Below are 24,203 nucleotides of genomic sequence, written 5' to 3' on the forward strand. Positions count from 1 at the left end.
TGCCTCCCGAGTTACGGCCGGGGCGTCCGGGAGAGGATGCGGCGCAGCCACCGAACGGGCAGCCCTGTAGCCGAGGGCGGTCGGAGGCGCGGGGCGGGGGGCATGGTTTCTTTTGGAGCTACCTTTTTCGCTTTCTACCCCCGGGCAGAATGGCTGCGGCGGTGACAGGTAAGGCCGCTTTCCTTCCGCAGGCTGTGCGGAAACGCGCTGGGTATCCTGGAGATGCCTTCTGGTGCCTTTGAAGGCACAGCCGTAGCTGCTTGAAGGTAGATTTTGCTACAGGCTTTATTGTAATCGCTTCATCGTCCTCTCCTGCGCAGGTCTGTAGGGGACAGGAGAGAGATACAAGCGCCAGGTAATTCTTAAAGGCTCACGAATGCGGTAGGGAAACTGGAAGCCTGGAGAAGGATGTTGGCTTGGCTTCTCCGAGCGTGCTGATGACCGGTAGCCTACGGAAGGCATCTGTGCTTTTCGCTGAGATAAGAACCCAAATGTTCTGTCGCTGCAGTCTCTGCTCGGGCTGTGATGCTGAAGTCTTCCTGGATTTTTATGAACGTGACAACATCAAATGCTGAAATCAAAGGAGAAAAGCCCTCAAAACTCTGCTCTGAAATCTCTTTGCATTTGTAGACTTCTGAGGAATTGGAAGGTCTTCAGAGGAGGACATAAAGACAAAGCAAACTAAGCAGAAAATGCTGCAAATGTGTGTTTCATATAGCCCTGGAACAGTGAGTTTGTTAACGCTCAGGCCATCGTTGTCCTTGGTGGTGAGGAGGCGGAAGACTGGGGAGTTGGTTGAAGTAGAACCATAACGAGTTTCTAAAGAAAACAAATTTACTTTCTTTAATATAGTGAGCTGAAAATCTCCACTAGGGAGCTGCTGCTTCATAGCATGTATGATATATTGGGTGGAAAACAAGTCTCTTGTCTTGGAATACCCATCTCTTGTGTTCTTAATCCACTGTGAAAGTGGAGGTGGGATGCTAGGTAAGATGTACCTTTGACTTTGATCCCATGTTGCCATTAAGGAACTTCACTGGGTAATAATCCTTTCTTCTTTACCAGCTGTCAGTTTCTTTTTCTTGCTGTCACTCTGTATTGGGTACAAAATTTTTTTCTTCCCCAGGGACATTTTTCCTTGTGCCCTGTTGTAGACTCTCATAAATATTTTTTGCTCGCTTATCTTCTTCCTTTTCTCATATTGCTTATTTTATCAAATTTTTATGATTTTTCTTTTACTGCTATCATCTCCGTGCTGTGCAAGACCTTCTTGGGCTTATGCTCATGTTTGGACTTGCTGGTAGGTTACATCTATCAGTGGTATAAAGAGAAGTGCTCCCTGACTGCTGGTTATTTTTTTTCCTTCTTAAACTGGCAGCATGTTGCTGATAAAAGCTCTACCTATGTAGAGAGTGTGATTTAGTATAGTATCTATACAAGAATACATTTGTATTTATACTGACTTCACAAATGCAGGCTGGACCTCAGGACGGCTTGGATGGGGCAGGGATACAATAACACATCATGATGTAATCACTAGCTCTGCTGGAGTAACAAATCTCTTTTTGTGGTGAAATACTGAAACATGCAAATGTTTAAATTTTTCAGTGCACTGTAGGAACATAGGGGAAAAATTAGTGCTGGTGTTTTAAATCTTGGATTTTTTGAAGGGGCGGAAAAAATGTCTGTGGAAGACAGGCAAGGGAAAATTGGAATTTAAAGCTGTATTTTACAGGATCCAAGTTTACCATTCCTGTGAAGGGTTTTCCGAAGTGACACATGAGGAGGAGACAAACCCTGGTTCTGGGTTCCTGAGAACAAATACTCTGGGAAATCTGCAGTGCTGTAACTAAGGAGTGGAGTTGTATGCATAAGGAACATCCACTTAATGGGTTTGCAGTTAGTGGCACTGAAAATGATGTGAGATGGAACGATGGTTACAGCTGATAGAGACGCAGCCTGAATTATGTGAGGGTGATAAATGGGTAACTTTCTGATCTCCAAGTTTAATCTTTTGTCCTCCTAAAAAAACCTGGCCTTTGAACTTTCTGATATGTGTGCTTTTGTTGTTGGTTTTGGTGGTTTTGGACTTATTCTGACTTGAGTGAAAAGAGAGATTCCTGATTAGGCAAATAAGTGATTTCCTCTAGCTGATGTCAAAGCATTTGATAAAGGACAAATATTCCACATATTCTGCAGTTCAGTTTTGTTTCATGGATACCTTGTGTGCTTTGTGAGTGCAGCAAGTAGGGGTTTTAATTACAGCTTCAGAACAGCAGAGCCCAGAGTTTGAATATGCAGCCTTGCGATGCTGTTCCTTCTTCCAAAAGAAGGTTCTTCAAATACAATTCTATTTATGCGTCTCCTGTTTTTCAGGGCTTTGCTCTCTGCCTGAATTATGTTGTTCAAAATGCTGATGACTTTCCTCAAGGGAATTTGTAGTGAAACAACTTCACGTGTAGCTGAGGAGGTTTTTTCCAGTGGAAGATATTAATTTACCCAAATGACTGAAGGAGCTGTACTTCAGTTATTGAATCTGAATAGTATGAACTCAAACTTTAGTTTTGCAGGAATATAGACTTTGCAGGCAGTCTTCATTCTGTTAATTTTTGATGGTGGTGGTGAACCTAATATAATACAGAAGCTTCAAATTCCTTTTCAAAACCAAAATAAATATTGTAGGTAAATATTAGCTGGGAGTGGGTTGGAAAGGATTCTGGAGAAGGAGGGTGTGGAGTATCGTGGAGAGCAGACTAAGGAGAGTTAAGGTTTAGTGCTGGTCGAGAAGTTAGGGGGAGGCAGAGGTATATTGCAGTAAAAGGAAAAAAAGGGTCTTCTGATTCTGTATTTTTCTGTTGTACTTCATGTTGGGCATCCAGCCATCTCTGAATCCCCTCTCAAGCTAGGATTTGGTGATCCCGACCAGAACATAAGTTTGATACCTTGAAGACTATGGAATGACATATGATTGTGCTTGATAGCAGTGCAATGTTGTGGAAGAAGGGGGACTGGCTGTAGTAATTTGAAGATGGATCTGGAGCAGAGCTTAGGTGCATGGCTTGTGGGTTTAAGCGAAGCTTGGGACTTAGCTTGAGTGTGTGACTTTGGCTATGTCAAGAACATGGTCTTTGCTTTGGTGCAGCTTTACCAAAATACACCCAACTAGTTCTTTCCTTCATTTTCATGAATTTTTATGCAGGTGTATTGTACAAAACAGATGCCAATGACTGTGTAGTCATGATTTTAAAAGCTTGTGCTAGCTCCAAGGTGGCAGTTAGGGTTATTTTGGCATGTACTTCGACTCCTTGCTATGTTGCTTTCAGCACTACTCTGCATTCTCAAGTGGTACGTAACTTCTGTATTGCTGATGCTTTCTACCGAAAGCTTCTGGTACTGTACTACTGAAAGGACAGAACTGAAATCAGTGGCTTTACTTAACTCAGACAGTGACTGCATGATGTTGAGCTGCTACGTTGTTCTGAAGAAGCCAAGTAACTTCAAAATGCTTATCGCTATTTTATATGTAAGAGTGCATAGGTGTTGGAAACCCCCATGGGAAGAGGAATGTATACCAGTGTTGACTGCTTGACTATTGACTCTTCTGCTTATGTGTCCTCCCGCTTGAGGCAGATGAAAACACAACACGCACTGGGGATTTGGTGAGATGAGGTTGTGGTAGATGGTTGAGACAAAGCTTGTCATCGGACTGTTAGTGTACTGTTATGTGTTTGGTAAAGATCAGAGGCATTCCTTTGGACCAGGAGCTAGAGAGAACATTTGGTATTAACTGTCGCAATATTATTAGGGTGCGTATGCTTTAACAGATCTGAGGACTGACCTCAAACATTTTTACCAAGGTGCTCAAACTCTGGGAGCTTTCTGGTGTTTGTCATGAGGATAAAAACTAGAGTGTGACTGCAACTGTTTTCCAGATGATAGAAAATTATCTTTGTTATCCGTAGGCATGAATGGGAATAAATGTGACAGTTTGGGATGCCTGGAATCAAGATCTGTATCTGTACTACTTTTTCCTCATCAGGAGAGTGCTGTTTTCCTTTTGTGAGAGATGACTAGCAATACTAGCAGTAAAAACTGACCTTGGCACACTGGCAGGAAACATACCTTCATCGTCAGAGTTCCAAATTTGCCCTTCTTTCCAGGTATCCCAAGGATCTGCCAGCTCTCACTGCTTTATTTGGATGATAAAGTTAAAAAAAAGGCACATACCAGATTTCAAATCTACCCGATTCCACTGAAGCATCAATCAAACCTAGAAAACAGGTTTACTCTAGCAAAGTAAAAATGTGGTTATTTATTGCAAAATTAGAAAGTTACAGAAAGGTAAAGCCAACAAATACGCTCTCAGTAGATATGTGTATGTGAAACTTGGAATTCTTTTGTAAATGCAATTTGAGGTCTCTGTGTTACAGTTAAAGAAGCTGATGGAATGACTCAACAGCATTTCAGTCTTTGAAGAATGTGTTTCAGAACAGAAGTCTAAAATTAGTGAGGAATGAGTTAAAGCCCTGAGTATTACAGGGTGCTCAGGCTAACTGCTTCTCTGAGACTGCTCTTGTTCCTTTTGTAACAGTGGATCGCAATTATTTTTTTCTTCCCCCCCCTTCTGTCTCGTGACCTTCAAGGCCATCGTGTTTAGTTGCATCTATTTTTAATGGCAGGTTCATCACCAGGTCTTTAAAACTGTTAAAATGCTTTTAATGGGCATTTATTTAAAAATGTATGGCATACTTGTGTTAGTTCTGAAACTAGAAGGTGTGACGATGTCTAGCAGCCATTGCACATAAGTATCCTGACTTCCATGTCAAGGAGATAACTGGCTGATAGTTGGACAAGCTAGCGACAAAGCAGAGAAGGCATTACTGATCGTTGTAGGGTTTTTAAGTACTACTTTGTTAGAAATCGTGTGGAGAACTAGATAGCAGGATTATACTGACTCGAGATTTTGGGGTCGAGGAGGAAACCTTTACTGATTGAAAAACCCAGGCTGCCTCTAATCTTGAAACTTTCTTCCCCAAGCCTGAATAAATCTTACCAGCACTCCTGTAGTGTTCACTAGCCATCCCTAGGCAACCCTCCTGTTATTTGTAACTCTTAACAGTTGATTAAGGACATAAGACCTAAACTCCCGATTCAGGTATGTGGATAACAGTTCTCAGCAATGTGAGGTAAATTTCTACTTTTGTATTTCTTTCCTTGTTAACTCCCTGTGGGGCTGTGCAGGGTCAGGAAGCAAGGAGCGTTTCGCACACTCTTCTCTGAGATTCACGAGTCTCTCTGGTAATGCTTTCATGCTGCTTCAGAGAGGACAATAACATTAATTAACCAATTCTTAGTATGCTTGGACTTGTGGTATCACGTGGGTCAGCATGTTGTTGGTGAGTAGAACTAATTAGCAAAGCCTAGTTGTGGGTTTGTCCTGTTGGTCTTCAGCTTCGCTGCTCTGCGCTTCCTAATGCGCCCACCAAGGCAAGGCAACGCGTGCTGGGAGCTGGGTGGGCGCTGCTGGCAAGCACAAGTAGGGCCTTTCCCCGGTAGCATCTTTTTCTTTGTCTCTCTACACCATCCTCAAAACTTCCAGAAACATAGCCCTATTTGGAAAACCAGCTTTCTTGCTGGCCCTGAATCTGGCAGGTGGGTATAATGATTCTTAAAGTAGGTGACCAGAAGTGGGATGGTTGTGTAAGGTGAGGCTGAAAAAGGGTAACTGGCATTGAGATAGAGTTATTCCACTAATAACTGGAACCTTTAGTCTTTCATCCACAGCAGACCATCTGTAATTTACAGAGGGATAAGCTGCTATGTGCAGAAGTGAAACCTGCAAATTCCCCTTGGAGTGACCAGGTTGAGGTGTCACAGCCAGAACACTCCCAACTAAATGAGTTTGTTTACAATATTTCAGGCAAATAACTCTAGTATGCAGAGAGGTGGGTGAGTCCGGATTGCTGCTTTGAGTTTTGAAAATCCCCACTTGATGGAATGTTATGAATTAGGCAACCATTTCTTTTAACATAGCTTCTCGGTAGTGAATCTTAACTCAGCCAGGAGGTAAAAAAAGGCTTTAAGTCTTCAGTGGGAGGTCTGGTTGCAGATAGGTAGTCTTGTGAATCTAAGAAGGTAACTGTGACATTACAGCTCTAGCTTCTTTACGACTAGGAAAACCCCTCACTTCTTTCTTCTTCCTCTACTTTCTCTCTGAATCAAGCTTAGTTTCACTTTTTCTCAGAGGTAGGAGTGCGAAGTAAGCTATAAAGCTGTGACTTACCAAGGATATATAGCAGTGTTGGTACATACAAAGTAAGAACTATTCAAATAAAAATAGCATAGACTGGTGAGAAGGTGACATTTTTAACAAGTACATTTGTTTGTAATTTATTTTGTAATACTCAGGTTAGATGTTTCTGAGACCATACTGGAGATGCTTTCAGACAAAATGGAATAAAACTCTAGTCACAGAGGATCTTTGGTTTCTGCTAGTTGGTCTTGACAGTATCTTACTGGTTTTGGTGGCAGTATGGCGCTGAAAGGATTTTTTTAATTAGGTGCTTTTTCATATGGCGTAAATGCTGTTGAATTCTAATATAATAGAAAAATCTTTCCGTTCCATGGTCCCAAAAGAGTCCCAAAGTATTTCTTAAAAATTCGTTGTCGGGATGTCTCATTACATTTTGAATATTTAGTATTGAAGAATCGAAGTATTTCAGTCTTTTGTGTAATTTAGTATTAAGTATCTGAACATTTTTCTATCTTTCGTTCACACATCCAGTGTAATTGTGCTATGGATTCAGTTTCAAACTTAATTGAATGTGTCTCTTCATGGTATTCATGTACTTGTCTCCAGCTGCAGCTAAAATTCCCAAACTGACAAATAAAAGATCTGCTTTTCCTGAGTTGCATGTTAGAACTTCAGCAACTTCAAGATGTGATGTGTATAACTTGCCTGTTTGGGTTTTTTTGCATGGCATCCACATCCCACCTCACTATGTGGTATGAGGAGTGTAGGACCTCAAACAGTAAATTGAAGTTCATCTTGTGTTTGAGAGTTTCATGAAGTAAATAGAGGGTTCTTTACTAGTAAACTTTGTATCAAGTCTGCTATGCCTGAAAAAAAACCCAATAGGTTTTCCTATAACTTTGCTCACTGATCTGAACTGAAGAAGCCCAAATTACCATCAAGCCAGAATGCCTACATTTTTATTGTGGTGACTGACTTTTTTTTTTTCTTTTTCCTCTCCAAACAGGAACAGGAAACACAGTGGTGATAATGGTTGGCTATCCAAAAGGAATAGAGATATTGGAGCCGGTACGAAGAGGGATTCCAGTAAAAATGACTATTGTTGTTGGCACGCGACATGTGCAGGAATATATTAGTGGTCAGTCGGTTGTGTTTGTAGCCATCGCCTTTATCACCATGATGATTATATCGCTTGCTTGGCTCATATTTTACTACATACAACGTTTCCTGTATACAGGATCACAGTTTGGAAACCAGGTAATTGGAGATGATGATGCTTTAGACTATTTACCATCTTCTCATGTCAAATCAGTTGCCTAACTTTGCTTGTTTATCGAAGCATTCTTGAAGATCTCTGCCTTCTTGCTACTTTACTTAGCTGTGAATGCTACTCAGTAATGGTTAGTGAGGCTAATAAGCAGTGTGCTAATTGGCATCACGAGTTTGGCTAGTTGTAATTACTAGATTACCAGTATGAAGTCGTGGGAAATATATTTAGCCACTTATCAACAACTGAGCAAGGCAGCTTCTTGTGTGATTTGTCACCTAACTTAACTTCCTTTTGACACTAAATATTATTTTCATTCTTCAGTAATTTTTGTTCTGACAATACTAATTTCCCTAACCAGATTTTTTTAAATGCAGAGGGACCATCTTAATTTTTTTTTTCTTAAGACCTGCAAGTAATTAGGGCTAAAATTTTGGTTCTAAAGCTTTATGAAAACTGCTTTTGATCCTTGTAATCCTACTACTCCACTGTAGAGTATCGAATGGCAGCAGACTAGAAGGAGCATGTGTGGTGAGATTCAGCTCTTGGACTATCTGAAGCACTGAGAGTGGTGGGAGTGCTTGGAAGATTATGAAGGAATAACTTTGCTCCTTCATTTACCCCTTCCAAATCCCATTGTTCTTTGATAGGTTAAAAAAAAGTTAGTTTTTACCCCTGAGGAAAGTGTTTAATTGCAGAGTAATTTAGGTTGGAAGGGACCTTTGGAGGCTATCTGGTTCAAACCCCTGCACTCAAAGAGAGCTTACATAGAATTGTTGAGGACCTAGTCCAGCTGAGCTTTTAAAATATTTTAGGATGGCACTTCCCTGTGCTTTTCACCTCTTGCAAATAAGATAGGTTCCTTTCATGACCATCAGAAGCTCTACCACAGTTCTCTGCTAACAGTGAAAAAGAAAGTTGTGCTTGTTGGTTTTTGCAAGTAGTTCTCTGGGTTTTTTTTTTTTTACTCCACAGTTCAGAACAAAAAAAATTGCTTAAGATGACTGCTTATCAGATGGTCTTCCCTGCCTTCTGTTTGAACATGTAGATCTAGCTTTTGGGGGAGGAGGGAAGGGGATTTTTGTTTGCCTTCAGGAGTCTGAGTTCTGATCAGGGCTTACAGGACTCTACTAGGAAAATACTTCATTTCTCTTTTCAGTAACTGAGGATAACGCATGGATAACGCAAACTTCTGTATTGGTTAAACTTGCAGTCTACTTGAAATGTTGGTTCCCTAGAGTCTTTTTTACTAACCTTTAAGTCTCAGAACTTACATTCTGAGAATGCTTTCAAGAAAACAAAATTTTTGAGAAGCATTTATAGAAAAAGGGGTGTGGTTTTGTGTTGCAACAGTTTGAAGAACGTTGCTTCTTCCTGTTATGTTGACTTTAGGATAGTTCACACTAAGGGAAGTTGAAATGCTTTATAAGTAGTTTTAAGAGTGTTTTTTAGGTCGAATGTGGTGTTTCTCAGAAATATGTACCACAGACTATTACTAGATGTTGCCATTGGGCTTGTGAACTAAATGCTTCTTAAATTAAATTGTGTAGCATTAGAAGGTTATGCCACTTTCCTCAATTCTCCTTCTTTTAAAATGGCCATTGAAAACAAAATCATAGAACTATGCAAAATTTGAAAATGTTGTGAATATCTTGGTCAAGATATATCATTAGAAGTCTTAAAAGAATTTTGGAAACAAAAAAGCCACTTCTCTAACCCAAATGTTATTTTTCTTGGCTTATTGACTCCAGTGTAATTAAAGCTTGGGAGTTAAGTATGCCAGGCTTTAAAGCAAGTTACTGTGTAGCTGCTAGGTGAAGGTAAAGATGGGTGTCTTACTGCTAAGCTGATGTTAAAATCAATCTTAAATCTTTGGAAAGCCTCCTTTGTACTGAAGATGAAACAGGACTGTGCACAAAACCCTGAGCTGATACAGAAGGTGGGATAGACTGCTGCTGCTGGTTGTCTGTCCGTTGCTGAGAGAAATTTCAGGCTAATTCTTTTTCAGACAATAATAAAAAAATCCCGATTTTTCAGTACTGTATGCTTGTGGAATTATATAAGTCATTGTAGCTATCATGACAGAGAAAAGCTGCCATTGCATTTTTTTGATTCCTTTACAGTATTTCATCAGAGGGGGCTGCTGCTAGGCAGATCAACATCTGATAATGGGGAGCGTTCAGTTTCTCAATTTCTAGCAGTAGCCAGCACTTTGTCTTGCAATACAGTACTGCTTTCTTTTCTTGCTTCCCCTCTAAGCCTAATTAGGACTGTTACTGTACAGAAGTCCAGTATGGTGTCTCATGTCTGTTAAGCCTTTCTTGTCATCTCCTTTGCATAATGTGTCCTTTCAGTGCGAGGCTTTGTATGATGTGTGAGCCAGTGTTTAACTGAGGGGAAGCATTAATAGCTACAAGCAGCCTTTTGACCTGGTGGCCAGCTGTAGGCTGCCCGGCGGGATTCCACCTTCCCTCAAGCTTGTGCAAAATGTACAGTGTGCTTGCTCATGGGCTTGCCTGACTAGAAGGTCTGGTTATACAGCTGTTGTTTCAGCTCTTTTGCCTCTCAAGCCTAAATTAGGGTCAATTTTCCTGCGCGGGAAGGCCCTTGATGCAGGCAGTCATGATGACAAGGCTACGTATGTCAACTTGGCCTGCATAGTTCTGCACCGGTTGACTTCATTGTAAGAGCACTATGCTTGTAGATAAGGTTTGCTGCTGTGCCCTGAGAATGCAAAACTTGCAGTTCTTCAACATCTGCTGGCTGGAAGTATTCGGTAAACAAATTAGTTAGCCAGAGATGAATCTTTCAGTGTGTTCAGGAGATTGGGTAATCCACATGAAAAGTATTTAAAAGCTTTGAAATTTAACTCTTCAGACTAACTTGTGTACTAATATTTAGAATCTTTATTCTAGGGGCATAGGAAAGAAACCAAGAAAGCAATCAGCCAGCTTCAGCTGCATACTGTGAAACGTGGAGAAAAGGTAATTCAGCACCTCTAGTTACTGCTGTGTGAATTAAAAACTGTTGTAATGACTTCATAGGATTTAAACTAAAATTCTCACAATATAATTGCAGTGTGACTCTTACAATTTTAAGTTAATTTTAGCACCTTTGCTTAGAAGGCTGAGCTTAAAATGGAAGAGTCAAATTTGAACTACTTACAAAATGTAAGGCTGGTTTGTTGCAGATATCATCTGGTGATGCAGAATGTTGCAGGAGACTACAGGGCTGATACTGTGAAGATGAGGAAACACTAATATCTTATCAGCACTTGAAAACATCAACAAGTGGTTTGCAAAATACTTCCTAGGACCTATTGATTGCACAGTTCTTACAGCTGATGTAATGTTTTGTTTCCTTAAAAGAACATCCATCTTTCTATTGATCAGAAGGCCCTAGAAATCTAAAAAGCTTTGAAAAATGAAACACTTGTTTCATCTTTTGACATACAGTACATTAAGGAGCTGCATAGACTTACTTGAAGCATAAATTTTTTAGAAGTAATTTCAATGTATTAAAGCTATTCTAAAAATTAAAACAGCTTTCAAAAAGTTAGCTTTGGCAGCATATAGCCTAAGCTCATAGCTGTATTAGAACTAGTGATGTAGAAAAGGCTAAGGTTTTGAAAGAAAATACTATTGTAGTTGGAGTTTCAGGCAGCTCTGATCCTAGATGCTAAATTAGTTTGAGTAGACTTCTGCTACTACACAGACATTTTTTCCAACCCTTACTTGATTATTTTTTACTTAAGGACTGATTTGCTCAGAGATGAAAAAACAAGGATTGGTTTTTTTAATATATGAATAAAATTAAGGTGAGGAAGGACGTTTGTATGTAAGAACTTTAAAAGCTGTGGTTCAACAGAAGCTGTTCAGCTCAGGTCATGTGCTGCAGAGAATATGTCCTTCATTTAGTAAATGAATTTTGAAATGAAAAAACGCAACTGTCTTTGAACTTGCCTCCTTTCCTCTTATGCATTCAGCATGTTTAAGTAGCATTTTATGAGCGTTTGTTACTTTTAATTATATTCTAAATTCCATCAAAAAGTAATCTATTTCAAGCTGTGAACAGAGGGATGTTCATACTTCTGCTCATACAACAGTGAGATCAGAGATCAAGAAAGATGGAATGGGACCAAAACTTGTGTAAAGCAGTATCAAAGCATAACATCAGCATAGGAAGAAATGGGTGTAAAAAAGGGTCGTGATGAAACCTGTGGTGAGAACCACAAGGAAGCTGTTAACTGCTTTTAAGTTGATGTTCAGTGAACCTCTAAAAAGGATTTGTATTACAAGATTTTTGCAGTGTAGCAGGTAGTTCCTTCCCATCAATATACCCTTGACTAAAATAAATAAATAAAAAGGGGAATTTAGGTAAGTTGTTACATAGTATGCTGGTTGTAACTATGAATGCTGTGTTAGTTAAGCAAAGTAAAATGAGATTAGACTAAAATCTCTCAAATAGAGGTTTTCTGTTTCGTAAATAATGTCTTCTAATTTGATTTGAATCTGCCTACTGTCAGCAAATTTATGTAACTTAATGATGCAGAGGTACTTTCATGAACAAATGTAAATTTATCTGGAAATACAGTCCTGCCTACTCTGCAAATGTGCATTTTTTTCTTTAAATATTTCCTTTCAGCATTAGGATTAAAAGAGTATATTTCCTTTATTGTGACACAGTAGAGTCTTTCATTATCACTTCACTTGGGGTTGAGGTATTTAACTAAAAATAGGTCAATATTTTAAAAGTGTATTTGCTATCGTGTAGATCTTCCCTGAGAAGCTTATGGGATTATTGTAAAATGGACACTCATTTGAGTATGTGCTACATATGGTATGCTTGGACTTGCCTCTTGTACAGAATAAAAAAAAGACTTGTTATAGAATAAATGCTTGTCTTAACTTTGCTTATTTAAAAAGTCTTAATTTGGTTTACTTGGGAATTTAAGGCATTAATTATGTAAATTGATAGCATGCAAAGGAGGGAATAACTTGCCTTGAATTTGAAAGTTTGCTTGCAATACTAAGTCATTTGAGTCTGTGATAATGAAATTGAAGTGCTTTGGTAAACAGTAAACACAAAATGCTTATTTTGTGGGGGATGACAGGGAAGAAGTTGGCCCACTGTCTTTTCTTCTAATACTTGTGCTTTATACAACTCAATTAACATGGAGTTATTTCTGCTGTATGTGGGTATATACATCATATTTGCACTGCAACTTAAAGCATGGCTTCAAGGAGGCAGTAAGACCTTTTAGGAAAGATATTTAACCCTTAGAAAGAAACAAATTGAAGTGGGCAAATACTGTGTTGTGACTGTCTCTGCTGTGAGCTTGGAGAGAAGTTTTAAAAAACATCTGAAACTGCTTACTTCAGATACCTGCTAGGATGTGATAGGAAAAAAAAATCTTGTCCTACTTAAGGACTTGCAAGTCTTTGGGACCATCAGTTAAGAATTAGATTGTGCGCTTTCATCTAAGCTGATATCTTTTAAAATTTGTTTTATAGTTACTTTAAACTGAAATGTTACTGTGCTTTATGAGCAAAGCCAATGTTTGAGATAGAACAAATTACATACATGTGTAGCTATTTAAATTAGAAAATCTGAGTTTGGCTGCTTTTAATATTTGGTTACACTTGATCAAATCACATCATGATGGAATCTTGAATTAAATGAGGGAGATGTTTTTATTTGCTAAACCACTTTATGCATTTGACATTCTGTGAAGCTAGCTATTACACAAAGCTTGTTCTGTAATGAAATATGGATGTAATGCACTTAAATGCGTTGTCATCTTTAGGGTTTAGATGTTGATGTGGAAAACTGTGCTGTGTGCATTGAGAACTATAAACTGAAAGACACTGTCCGAATTCTGCCATGCAAGTAAGTTGCCAGAATTATTTCCTCTTTAGCATGTTTTCTCTAAGAAATACGTGATGAACTTTCTGGAAACTTCTGAAACTCCAGTAGCAGAGCTGAAGCTGTGCCATTTATGTGGCCTTTTACATGTTGAAGGGCACTGGCAGACCATGTAGCACTTCATATCTATGCAGGAAAAAGGAGCAATTGGGAGGAGTGTAGGAGTGAAGCAGAGCTTTCTTAGTATGAAGTTAGAACTGTACACTGAACTGGTAGCTCTGTAATGTCCTTGTGGTTATAACATCTCCCGTTTCAGAAAGCTAGCATGAAAGAAGATGCTTCCAGAACCATGTCTGTCCCAGTAAATTAAGCAGTACCTAATTGTCAAGGTTATAAAGGAATGTTTTTGGGTTTTTTAACATAGTAACTTGGACATCGTTTGAAGGAATAAGTGTGTGGCTTTCATGTCAAGTTCTAAAAGGCATTTCTTTTCTTTAGGCACATCTTTCATAGAACGTGCATTGATCCTTGGCTTTTGGACCACCGAACTTGTCCAATGTGTAAACTAGACGTTATCAAAGCTTTGGGATACTGGGTATGTTGCACACTTACTTTAATCTTCAAGGTAGAAGTACAGTGCAGGAGACAAGACTTCATGTAACTGTTCAGAACAACTGTTCAGTTGTTACTTGACGAGGCTGAAGAAGCTGGGCAAGATGCAAGAGTAATTGAGTGAGAACCAGAAAAATAAGGGAATTTTATGGGTAAGAGCTTAAACAGTGTATCGAGCAGCTTATGAATCCTCTGTGTACTCTTCTGTGATAACCAACTTTTTCTATCTCTAGCTGATCATAGTAAGGAGGTTAAAGCAGAGATGAGGCAATTTGCCAAAGTTGCAAAAAATACAACTTAATTCAGTAGATCTAGAGAATGAGAACTACAATTCAAAGGAAGAAATAACAGTGTTTCTGTCTTGAGTGTTTGTGTACTTCCACATAAGCCCAGTGTTTTATCCCTGTAAATGAGCCAGTACTTAGAACCTTCCTAAAGACATTCACCAGAAACTGGTTAAGTAGAGAAAATGATGTGCTCTCATTTCTTTCTGACAGCACCAGAAAAGAGAGATGAAGACACATGCGGTAGGTTACTTGGTCACTGTTGATAAATAGAGTTCCACTAAAATGCCATAGGCATGAATGTACTTCTCTTCTACGGATCTACAGAGATATTCAGAAAATAGGAGTGTTCCTTGGTTTCAGGGACCTGCCTTTTGTAGACCAGGTCTGCGTTTTGAGCAGCTTTGCTCTTACTTCATTGCAGAGACTTAGCAGATCTATGGAAGACTTTTGTGAATTACTTTTTTGTTTTGTCAAAGGTGACAATACTCTTGCTATGTAATGTATATGTACCAGGTTGTGATGCTTCTGCTATTAAGCCAGACTTTACCCAAGAGTTGCAATATTTTCATCATGTGAAAGAGCTATTATTACTGTAATATTGTTACATTAGCAGCTTATTTTTTGCTTGCTTTCAGTTCTTGGAGTTGATGTAACTTGTGTTCTGTGTAGAAGGATATATCTTTTTTGTATACAGTCTGAAAACTGAAATACTAGGACCTTCAGAACACACTTATTCCCTGAATTCTTGCTGTTGCAGAGGATACTGATACCAAGCCTAACCATGAGAAGTAATACCTCTTCTGCTTGTTAGGCAAAATGAATGTTGGAAAGCAGGTTGAATGGGATTACATTAAATACAGAAGCCCAGTTATTTTTTTCTAGGGGAATGGGGGAAATGTGTCTTGCTTATGCATCAGTCATTCAAGTCCCACTGAAGCTAGTAATGTGGCAAATCATTCAGTGGTTGTCCAACCTAGTTTGTAGAGTGATTGTGTGAATTTTTTACTGATGTGAGGGAAGAAAGTGCCAAGAGCAAGGCAGCCTCTTTCAGCAGCGTGTTTGCTGAATGGCATAACTGCAGACAGGAATGTGAAGCCTTATTACAGGAATCTACTAAACCTTCTGCAAAGAGGTGGAAGGCTCAGTTCAGTTTTATGGAAAAGAAATACTTCAGAATTTTTAAAGGCTCAAAGTAGAAAGAAGGCATTAAGTTCTATCACCTGCCTTTTGTTTTGTAAAGAGCAGGCTTCAGCAGTCTAGTTCTGCATTATGCTATTCCTTACAAGAAGAGAACTGCCATTCAACATGTCTGACTGATTTGGAGCACTGTTGAATCTTGTTGGTTTAGTGCTCATTAACTGCCTAAGTTTTGGAAGCAAAAATCATTAATGCCCCCCACCCGCATACCTAGAGATCAGTATCACATGCATCTTAACTTGCGTTCAGTGGTAGCAGTTCTATAGCTTATTAAAATTCAGTACATCTTAAAATATGCTGCTCTGGTGCTAAAGAAAAGATCAGCCTAGAATTTCTTAAATCTTAAGATGGGCCTTTACTAATTGTTTGAGGAGGGGAAAAATACTCATTTTGAAGCCCATAGAACAGCTACTTGTACTGCAGTATACTTGCTTTTGTATAAATAATGTTAGTACATCGATGGCAATAGCATAATGAAAGTTGTCTCTTTAATTTTAGGAACAGAATTGTACATGTAGGACTTCTAATTAACTTTCAGCATGGATCAGAAATAGCTCATGCTATACAATAGGCGAAATAAATTCCTTTGCCTGTGCTGCAGATGTTTTGTTCCTGCAAAGTGACAAGCCAGAACATTTGCATTTTTGGAACAGACTTAGTTAGGCTGGAGGTGTAGAGGAGGAGGGAAGTTTGTTCCAATGTCAAATGTTTGCTCACCCCAGTAAAAAGTCTAAGGTTGCCCAACTCTATTGTGGAAAAACAGCAGCTTCCACAGACTCATAAAGGATCAATAGGTTTGCTCAGCAAAGACTTTGGATGTGTTGAGCCTGCTCCTAGCCAGACTGCAGCAGTACTGTTGCTACAGTGTTGAAATACTCCATCCTAAAGGCTGGCTGGGTTGACTCCTGCCATTGCTGCTCCGGGCTTTGCAAAAGTGGCTTTTTATTTTTGCTTGGCTTTGTTTCTTTGCAGTCAGGCAATAACATTGAAAGTAGATGCTGCTCAACGCTGTATCCATGAGCACGTAGATAATAGGCCAGAAGGAGGTCTTTTTTCCAATAAGGCGAGCTTACAAAGTGGTAACATGGAGGAATGTTAATGCCTAATGGTAGACAAAAGTGTCACTTAAATGTATTTAATTTTGAAGGGGGACCCTGAAGATGTACTTGAAGTTCCAATACCTGAATCAATAAGTGGCAGTGTTTCAGTTGGAAGCCTGAGTATTGCTTTACAAGATGATGACAGAAATGAAGTAAGCGAATTGTCAGCTTCCTCCACTAATGAATCTGTATTGCAGTGTACCAGTTTAAAAGAGGATGCAGGTGAAACCACAGCGTTACTTGGTAAGTAATAATTTAGTTTCTCACTTGACAATCCTTAACGCCAGTCACTGCATTGGAAGAAGACATCCTCTAAGTGATGTTAGTAGTGTTAGTATTGCACTGCGGACCAGACTGAGTGGTGTCACTCACTGCTTGATGTTCAGAAAATACAAGCAGGTAGACTTTGAGAGAATTCTATTGAGCTGGAGAAGATTGGTCTTAAGAGGGGAGGGGGAAGATGTAAACAGCGTCTTAGGGAGGATTACTTACACAGAGACTCTTGAGAACCATAGGTATATATGAGTGTGAAATTTGTTGCCAGAGTTTGGATTAATGTAACAGAAAATGTATTAAAATAGTAAATCAACAAAGAATTTTTCTTCTAATTCCTGGCTTCTAGATGTGGATGTCAGTAATAATCGTCATGGAGAACATCTATCTAATGGAAATTCCCATTGAACTGCTTCATGGAGAAGATACCGTGAATAGACTGTTGAAGAACTATTATTTTTTATTTAATTAGTATGGACTTTTGTCTAGTTAATGGAAAAAATAACAATGTAAATTATTTTACCTTTCAAACTTTTCTAGCTGGTGTTCCAAAAGGGCTAATAACTAAGAATTTTGTACACAGGAGGATTTTATAGAATCTCCTCTGGATGTCTCATCCTAAAAAAAGATGCAATAACCCTTTTTCTGTAAGCGTTGTTACAATGTCATTGTGTTCCAGAGGGCTGTAACAAAGATGAAGACTAGGCAGTGAAAACAATGTAGAATGTCTAACAGATAAATATTTTGGATGCACTATTTTACATTCAGTATGTACACATGAAGAACACTTACAAGGCTACAACTATTAAAATGTTCTGAAAGTTCTGATCTGTTGTAATTGGAGATGGATATTGTTAGAAAAGACATAATCTCACCTTGAAGGAATCACATAACTTCATGGATATGTTGCATATCCTGGTTTGTGATGAAAAAATTGCCAGTTGCAACTTTCCTTACATGTAACAGATATTAATTTGATCTTGTGAAGTGTTCTACTCGGAGTGGATGCTGAGAGAAAAGGAGATTTTCTCTATCTTGCTAGCTTTTATACTGAATTTGGCAGTAATAGGTTGTGCTAGGTGGTCTTCACGTGCTGAGCATGTAGACTTATTTAGGTATATGCACACTGGTTACCTCTTTCAATCTTAAACTCAGTAGAACAGAGGTAAAGGGCTAATTATGGCTAAAATATATTTATTAGTCTATTTATAAGAATTTACTTAATTCCTTCTTACTCCTGCTCCCATCCTGTCCCACTTCGTTATGTACAAATTGAAACTGTTTCTTAGTATCTACAAAGTTTGGTTTTGTTTTTTCTTTTCCTTTGCATAGAGATGCTGGAATTCTTCTCTTGGGTATTCCACATTAGGAGTTTTGGCTGGGTTCGCCATTAGCTTTTATTCCTTTCTTTTAGATTAGCAGTATTGTGCCTTATAGTAAAACACTTAAGAAACCTGAAGCATCTGAGAGTAAATATAAACCCTGGCATCTCCCATTATGACCTCTTATTCAAATATTTATATACTGTAAGTGGTATAAGGAATTGCTAAACTGTTTTGTAAAGAAATCTGTATATTTAAAACACTACTTAAGAGTGTTAAGTGAATTGTTTAGGATTTTAGCATTGTCATGTTATAATATGCTACGTTCCTCAATTTTCTTTTGTAAAGCTGTTACTACAGGTTGCTTAAAACAGTGTCTTTTACTAGACATTTGTTGTTTTAGAGTGCATTTTGTTTTTAAAATGTATATTTGGAATGTTTTTAAGAAATATGCAATTCTTTTTCTAACTTATATTGAGCTTCAATAGAAGCAATAACTTTTCTTAATTTTAGAATGAATGTTCCAGAAATGACAGAGGTTTCAGCTGGGGAAATATAATCTGAACTTCTACTTTGCAGAGCAGATGTTTCACCCTAAATTTCCTTCAGAATATTCCTATTAATGCTTACTTTAAAAAAAAAAAAACACAAATAAATCTGCCTCTTCCCTGTAGGAGTGTAACTTTGAGGTTTACTGGAAAATTGTCAGGTTGTAGTTCTGATGTCACCAGCAGGTGCAAGTTTTTGTGATGCCTTTATCTTACAAGAAGCACATGAGAATGGAGTATGACTGACCAACCATCTCCAAAACTGAACAAATGAAAAAACCAACCCACCACTAAACCAAACAGTGTAGAGGGACATTTATGTCTCCAAAAGAAGCTTATAAACATTTCCAGAACTGCCTTTTTAACTATCTCTTCAATATTAAAATCTAAGTCTTCTCCCTCTTCCTTAACACAAAACTGAACATTGATGTAGTAAATGTTGAGAGGGTTTAAACTCTAGCTCAAGGAGGAACCAAAAGGCGTTATCAAGAGAAGTCTTGTCAGTCTGTGGATTGTGTATTGCTGATACCTGCAGCGCAATATTCATGCTGGAGGGGAGAAATGTGGTAAGTACTTCAGCTTCTACGTAATCTCTGTAAAACCAGAAGCTTTTCTCCTAGGAGTCAAAGCTGAGATCTGGCAGAAAGCTGGAAGAAAAGCTGAAGAACCTGCAAATTGAAAAGTGTGCTTGTAGAATTTGAAGTGTAAGTAATAGATACCTGAGTAGGAAGATTCCTGGAGTGTGTTTCTAATGCTGGCGCTGTACCGGTTTCATTTCAACCTTTCACAAGCACGTACTTACAGTTGTTTCAGCCAAACTGGTTTGCGCATAGTTTGTCTTTGATATAGTCGGGCCTCGTAAGGCCAGCTGTGCTGCTGAGGAATGATGACAATAAAAGGCCGAATTGCAGTGCCTCCAGCAAGCAGTTTGCTCTCCTGGGAAGCACGATGACAAAAATCTCCTGAAGCGAATCATTAGTCTGACCTCAGTCAAAAAGCTGACATGCATTAACAAGAAGTGGTGGGTTAAGAAGTACAGGACAGGAAAGAGACAATGTATGGAGCTGAAAACAGCAGCAAGTGAGAAGTGGGAATGTGAAGCCTATTACCTACTGTTACAACTCAGATCAATTACTTTTAGAGTAAATGGGTATAAGCAGCTATAGGTAAATACAGGTTCCCAGACTTTGCTGATCTGGACCTACTATATTGGATCAAACTGGTATTTCTGTTTCCTAGCACTTTACCAGCCATTTATATGAAGGTCAGAACTAATGAGTCTTTCCCTGCTATGAATGTTTTTACAAGAGAGCCTCCGCGCCCCCCGCCCGATCTGTGTTCCTAGCTGTGCATTTTTCATAAAACATGCAGGAACTTGTCTCAGACCTCTGTCTCTTTGTCAGATTTTGCTGAAATTGGGTGGAGGGTTTCTAACTGGGGCATTCATGTGGTGTGATTATACAAAGCTAAAGCACGGTGCCCACATGAAATGGGGCAACCTTCCAGTGGTGATGGTGAATAAATCGGTTGGGCAGAATCCCTAGCTAGGACTAGGGGGCGGTGGTGTTGTAGGTTGAGTTTTGTTAGTATCGAGTTCAAAGGTATGGCTTTGTTAGTTCTAATGTTACTGTTTGGGAGAAAATTTTGAAGTTCAAGTGATTTTAAAAAGGAGTTATGAATGTGTTGAATTGGACTGGTGTTTCAAGTGAGAGTAGAGGCCACCTTTGTTCAGAAATCTTAGTTTATTAATAATAGTCTACAAATTCCAAGTGGGAGAATAAATTTGATAGTAAATAACTGTTTAAACTAGCTTCAGCTTTCAGACTTGATAGCAAGCAAAAATGAACCATAGACATTTCAGAGCTAAATGCTTGTTAATAGTGAGTTCAATTACCTGCAGTAGCAAATCAACTAGAAAATTTGGGTTTTCTTTTACTAACTACCCCTAGACTGGATTCTTCTTTGGCTCTGAGCAAAGCCTGGAGGAGACTCTTTGCATGCCCTAGGGAAGTTTGATTAGATAGCAGTAACCCCTTCGCCTTTGCCCCTTGTCCCCCCTCCCCCCCCAGTATGTGGATGTAGTCCAGTAACCTGTTGCCACTAATTAGCGCTGGTTTCTGGAGGTATGCCAGAGGGGCAGTAGGATAGTTGAGCTACAGTGAGAATGCTTTTAATGCATGCCGATTTAATAAATTGGGCACTGGTATATTCCTGCCAAAGCTGGGCTGTTAACACTTTGGGAATTCCAGTCCTGTGCCAGGATGTAACTGGTGCAGAGAAACACCATTGCAACAACTTTGTCAAACATGCAATTTTTTTTTTTTTCCAATCACTTCTTGATTCAGGAGTGGTTGTCCTGGTTTTCTGCTGGGCCTGCTGAGCTTTCTCTTAAGACTTGGCAGTAGTAGTTGTGCAGAGAGGGCCCAGCAAGCCTGTGGCGATGGTTGCCTGACTTGTTACACCCTGTGGCTCAGAGGATGCCTGAGGCAGAGCTTGGTCAGAAGCGAAAGGTCTTGGTTTTACGTTACGATGGCACCAGGGATAGGATGCCACAGGTTGGGCTGACTTACTTAGCTGCCTCATAAAAGCAGATTTTTGTCTACGCAAGTCTAGATATGCAGCTGCTGTCAGCTATACTTCAAAGTATACACCAGTAGGTTAAGAATGACATTCTGAATTGCTGGAATGTTTTTTCAGTTATTGCCAGGATGTGTGATGAAGAGATGGTTTTGTTACACGTCAGCATCCCAAGTGTTAGGTAAAACTGGGAACTCTGGCTCAACAAAGCCTTTAGCACCCTGAATCAAGCCAGTAATGGTGATATTGTGGCGATGGTTAGGTGGGTCTTTGGGGGTGGGGGTGGTGTTTTCTTTTTGGTTTTGTTGTTTTGAGTGGAGAGGTTGCATGTGTAGTTTTCATGGGTTCGATCTTCAGCAGTTGGCATTGATTGCAGCATTTCCATGCTGGACAAAGATACTGAAATCAGTAAGAACATACTGCAACCTAGTAGAGGAGTCAGCTGGCAGTATCTCCTTGGGTTAACCCAGAAGAGATGGAGTTCTTGGTGTTGGCTGCTGGGCAAATTGAATTATGTTGGCAGCTTGACAAAAGACTGTTCTCTTCTGTTTGTCTCCCTTAGGCCACCAGGCTGGGTGAGGCTTCACACAGTGGCTGGGACCCATTTAATAGCTTGCTGCTACAGGGGGAGAGCGAGCTCCTTTCTGGTTTCCTTCTCTATTTCCTTTGCTCTGTCTTGCATACAGATTTAGAGGATGTGATAAACTAATTCAGCTTAAGTGGCAGAAAACGAAATCTGTCAAAGCTGTATTTTGACAAGCTGGGTAACTGAGTAGCCTTACTGTGCACCTGATGGAGTTTTAGAGCTGGGCTAAGGGGGTGAGGAGTTGGGGTGGAGGAGGGAAGAGCAAGACCCTTCCCTTGGGTAAGTTGAAGAGGTGCAGTTTTCTAATAGGGCCATGGTGAATTACAATTCCTGAAATGGAAGATGGCAGCAGCAATTTTTTATTTTATTTTTAAGCAGAATGGCTGTAAAAATTGTAACATGTCTTTTGTCCTGGAGGCTGATCTTTACTAGATGTGTTCTTTTCTCTCCTAGGTGATATGTGAAGATTTGGGAATTGGAATTGTAGATAAAACATGCACAAATCAAGCTGAAGGCTTTTTTGTTTTTGTTCAGTATGGGTCCTGATCTCTCTCCTCAGATATCCTGCTGTATTGCAAAACTTGATTTGAGAAAGTTTTAAAAGTAGAATGTCTCTATAATTGCATGTTTTTGTGTGAAGAATGCATTGCCTGGAAAATGTCCACTATACTTCCATTGGACCTGAAGCTCCTTCTCACCATCTGAAACATGGTAATTGATACTGCATTTTTAAGTGAGCATATCCTACATAATTCAGAAGAGCAAAATAATTTGAGTTTCCATCATTTTGTTAGTCTGAAGCTTATATCCAAAACTTTGAAGCCAGTTACTTCTACTGTAAACATAACTGCAGAGAACAGTTTGAACTTGCTAGTGTGTCAACAACTATTCACAATCGACTGTCTTTTATGGTAACCTTGTACTAACTTGGTTGCACTGTTTGGATTAAGCACTGGGCTGTCTTTTTCCATTGTGTATGTACAACTGTAAGAATGTCAAGTTATGCATTGTTGTTGTAACTTAATGGCTAAAAGCTCAAATTCCATAATAAATTATGTAGACCTTTTAAAAAGCAATGTCTGATAAGCTTCGGGGTTTTGCTTTCTTTGCTATAATTATGTAAATGGATCTTTACACTCGAGTAGCACAGCACAAAAGATGGGTAGCTAAGGGGGAGATCCTTTCTGCACTGTGTTGGGTTTTCCCCATGTAACCATGGCCAGGTGTGGTGGGTTAACCTTGGCTGGCTGCTTGAGGGGCCTGCCCCCTGCAGCTGCTCTCCCTCCCCTGCCTCAGTAGGACAGGGAAAAAAAAATAAGATTAAAAAACTCACAGGTCAAGAGAAATAGTTACCATTGCAGGCAAAACAGACTTGATGAAGATTAATTTTAATTTACTGCCATTTAAAAATAGAGTAGGATAGTAGGAAAGGATGACAAAACTAAACCCAACTTTCTTTTCCCCTGGTCTTCCTAGGCTCACCTATATTCCTTTACTCCTGCCTCTTCTACCTTTCCCTTCCCTGTGAGTGGTGGCCACAACCTTGCCCTATAAACCCAATGCACTGGGGAATGTGGGAAGCTTCCTTCCTAACAAGCAAACACTGGGGAAGCATACAGCAAATCCTGTAATGAGCCTGGATGTTTTCATCAATGCACAGGCCTCTGGAATTAATGGGCTGTGCTATTTCCCAAGTATAAAAATGTGATAAAAAATTGTAAGATGGCTTCTTGATTAATTTTTTTTAAGTTACAGGACAAATCCAGGGACTGGGGATTTATATAAGGCCGTACAATTGGGAAGGCTTTTGCTAGAGCATCATAGTAGCAACCTACTACTTTCATATTATTTTTGGCATAGCTTAAATTCTTTTAAAGTAATTCTGTAAATCATAAGGTAGATTGCAATGCCTTCAAGCAGTAGTAATCAGTTATTTGATGAAGCATATTACTTTATTATAAGCAGTACCACTAAAAATCTATATAGTTTATTTTTTTTAAACCATGTTTTTGAAGAGGGGTACTAGTACATAGAAGATGGTCAAATTGTGCTTCAGCTTCAGTAGATGTAAAGCATTAAGGTACAAATTCGGTGCACAAGCTAGGTTAACTGTTGCTCTGCTAACTGTTGCTCTGCAGTGACTTAGAGCAAATGTCCTGGATTTTAGAAGGAGTGTCTAGAATTGGACCAGACCTTAAATAAATGCCACTTTAGTTGGCCTCATACATCTTAACTCTGGGAAGCTTTACAAGTCCCTAATGGCTGGAGAAGGCTGCTCATGGGACTTCTTACCAACAGATTATGCTGTGTGAGGCA

At 39.3% G+C, this 24,203-nt stretch overlaps 1 protein-coding gene and 1 non-coding gene across 8 annotated transcripts; both read left to right on the forward strand.

Annotated features, from left to right (window-relative positions):
• The first annotated feature begins 77 nt into the window (after positions 1-77).
• Positions 78-22,944, forward strand: RNF149 (ring finger protein 149). 7 transcript variants are annotated; one of them, XR_004842026.1, is made up of 10 exons: positions 79-987; positions 1,736-1,985; positions 7,260-7,510; positions 10,436-10,504; positions 13,327-13,409; positions 13,884-13,980; positions 14,495-14,524; positions 16,629-16,824; positions 17,204-19,290; positions 22,341-22,944. XR_004842026.1 is itself a non-coding variant. In XM_035894353.1 (8 exons), the coding sequence occupies exons 1-8, from the start codon at positions 897-899 to the stop codon at positions 17,260-17,262; spliced, it is 876 nt and encodes a 291-aa protein (XP_035750246.1). In that variant the 5' UTR covers positions 79-896; the 3' UTR covers positions 17,263-20,033. The 7 variants fall into 7 exon arrangements, 1 of the variants encoding a protein (XP_035750246.1); XR_004842024.1 differs by lacking the exon at positions 1,736-1,985 and having other exon boundaries at positions 79-355; positions 509-987; XR_004842023.1 differs by lacking the exon at positions 1,736-1,985 and having other exon boundaries at positions 17,204-19,804.
• Positions 19,600-19,715, forward strand: LOC118452298. The gene has a single exon (XR_004842036.1). It is a non-coding gene; the product is annotated as a small nucleolar RNA SNORD89 (small nucleolar RNA).
• Positions 22,945-24,203: the final 1,259 nt, after the last annotated feature.

This window comes from Egretta garzetta, unplaced genomic scaffold, assembly GCF_000687185.1.
Source record: "Egretta garzetta isolate BGI_Z169 unplaced genomic scaffold, ASM68718v1 scaffold5, whole genome shotgun sequence".
NCBI lineage: Eukaryota > Metazoa > Chordata > Aves > Pelecaniformes > Ardeidae > Egretta > Egretta garzetta.

Coding starts and splice junctions, on each gene's coding strand:
- RNF149 (XM_035894353.1), top strand. CDS start 897: ATGATATATTGGGTGGAAAACAAGTCTCTTGTCTTGGAATACCCATCT. Junction 988..7,259: donor AAGTGGAGGTGGGATGCTAG/GTAAGATGTACC, acceptor CTCTCCAAACAG/GAACAGGAAACACAGTGGTG. Junction 7,511..10,435: donor GATCACAGTTTGGAAACCAG/GTAATTGGAGAT, acceptor TCTTTATTCTAG/GGGCATAGGAAAGAAACCAA.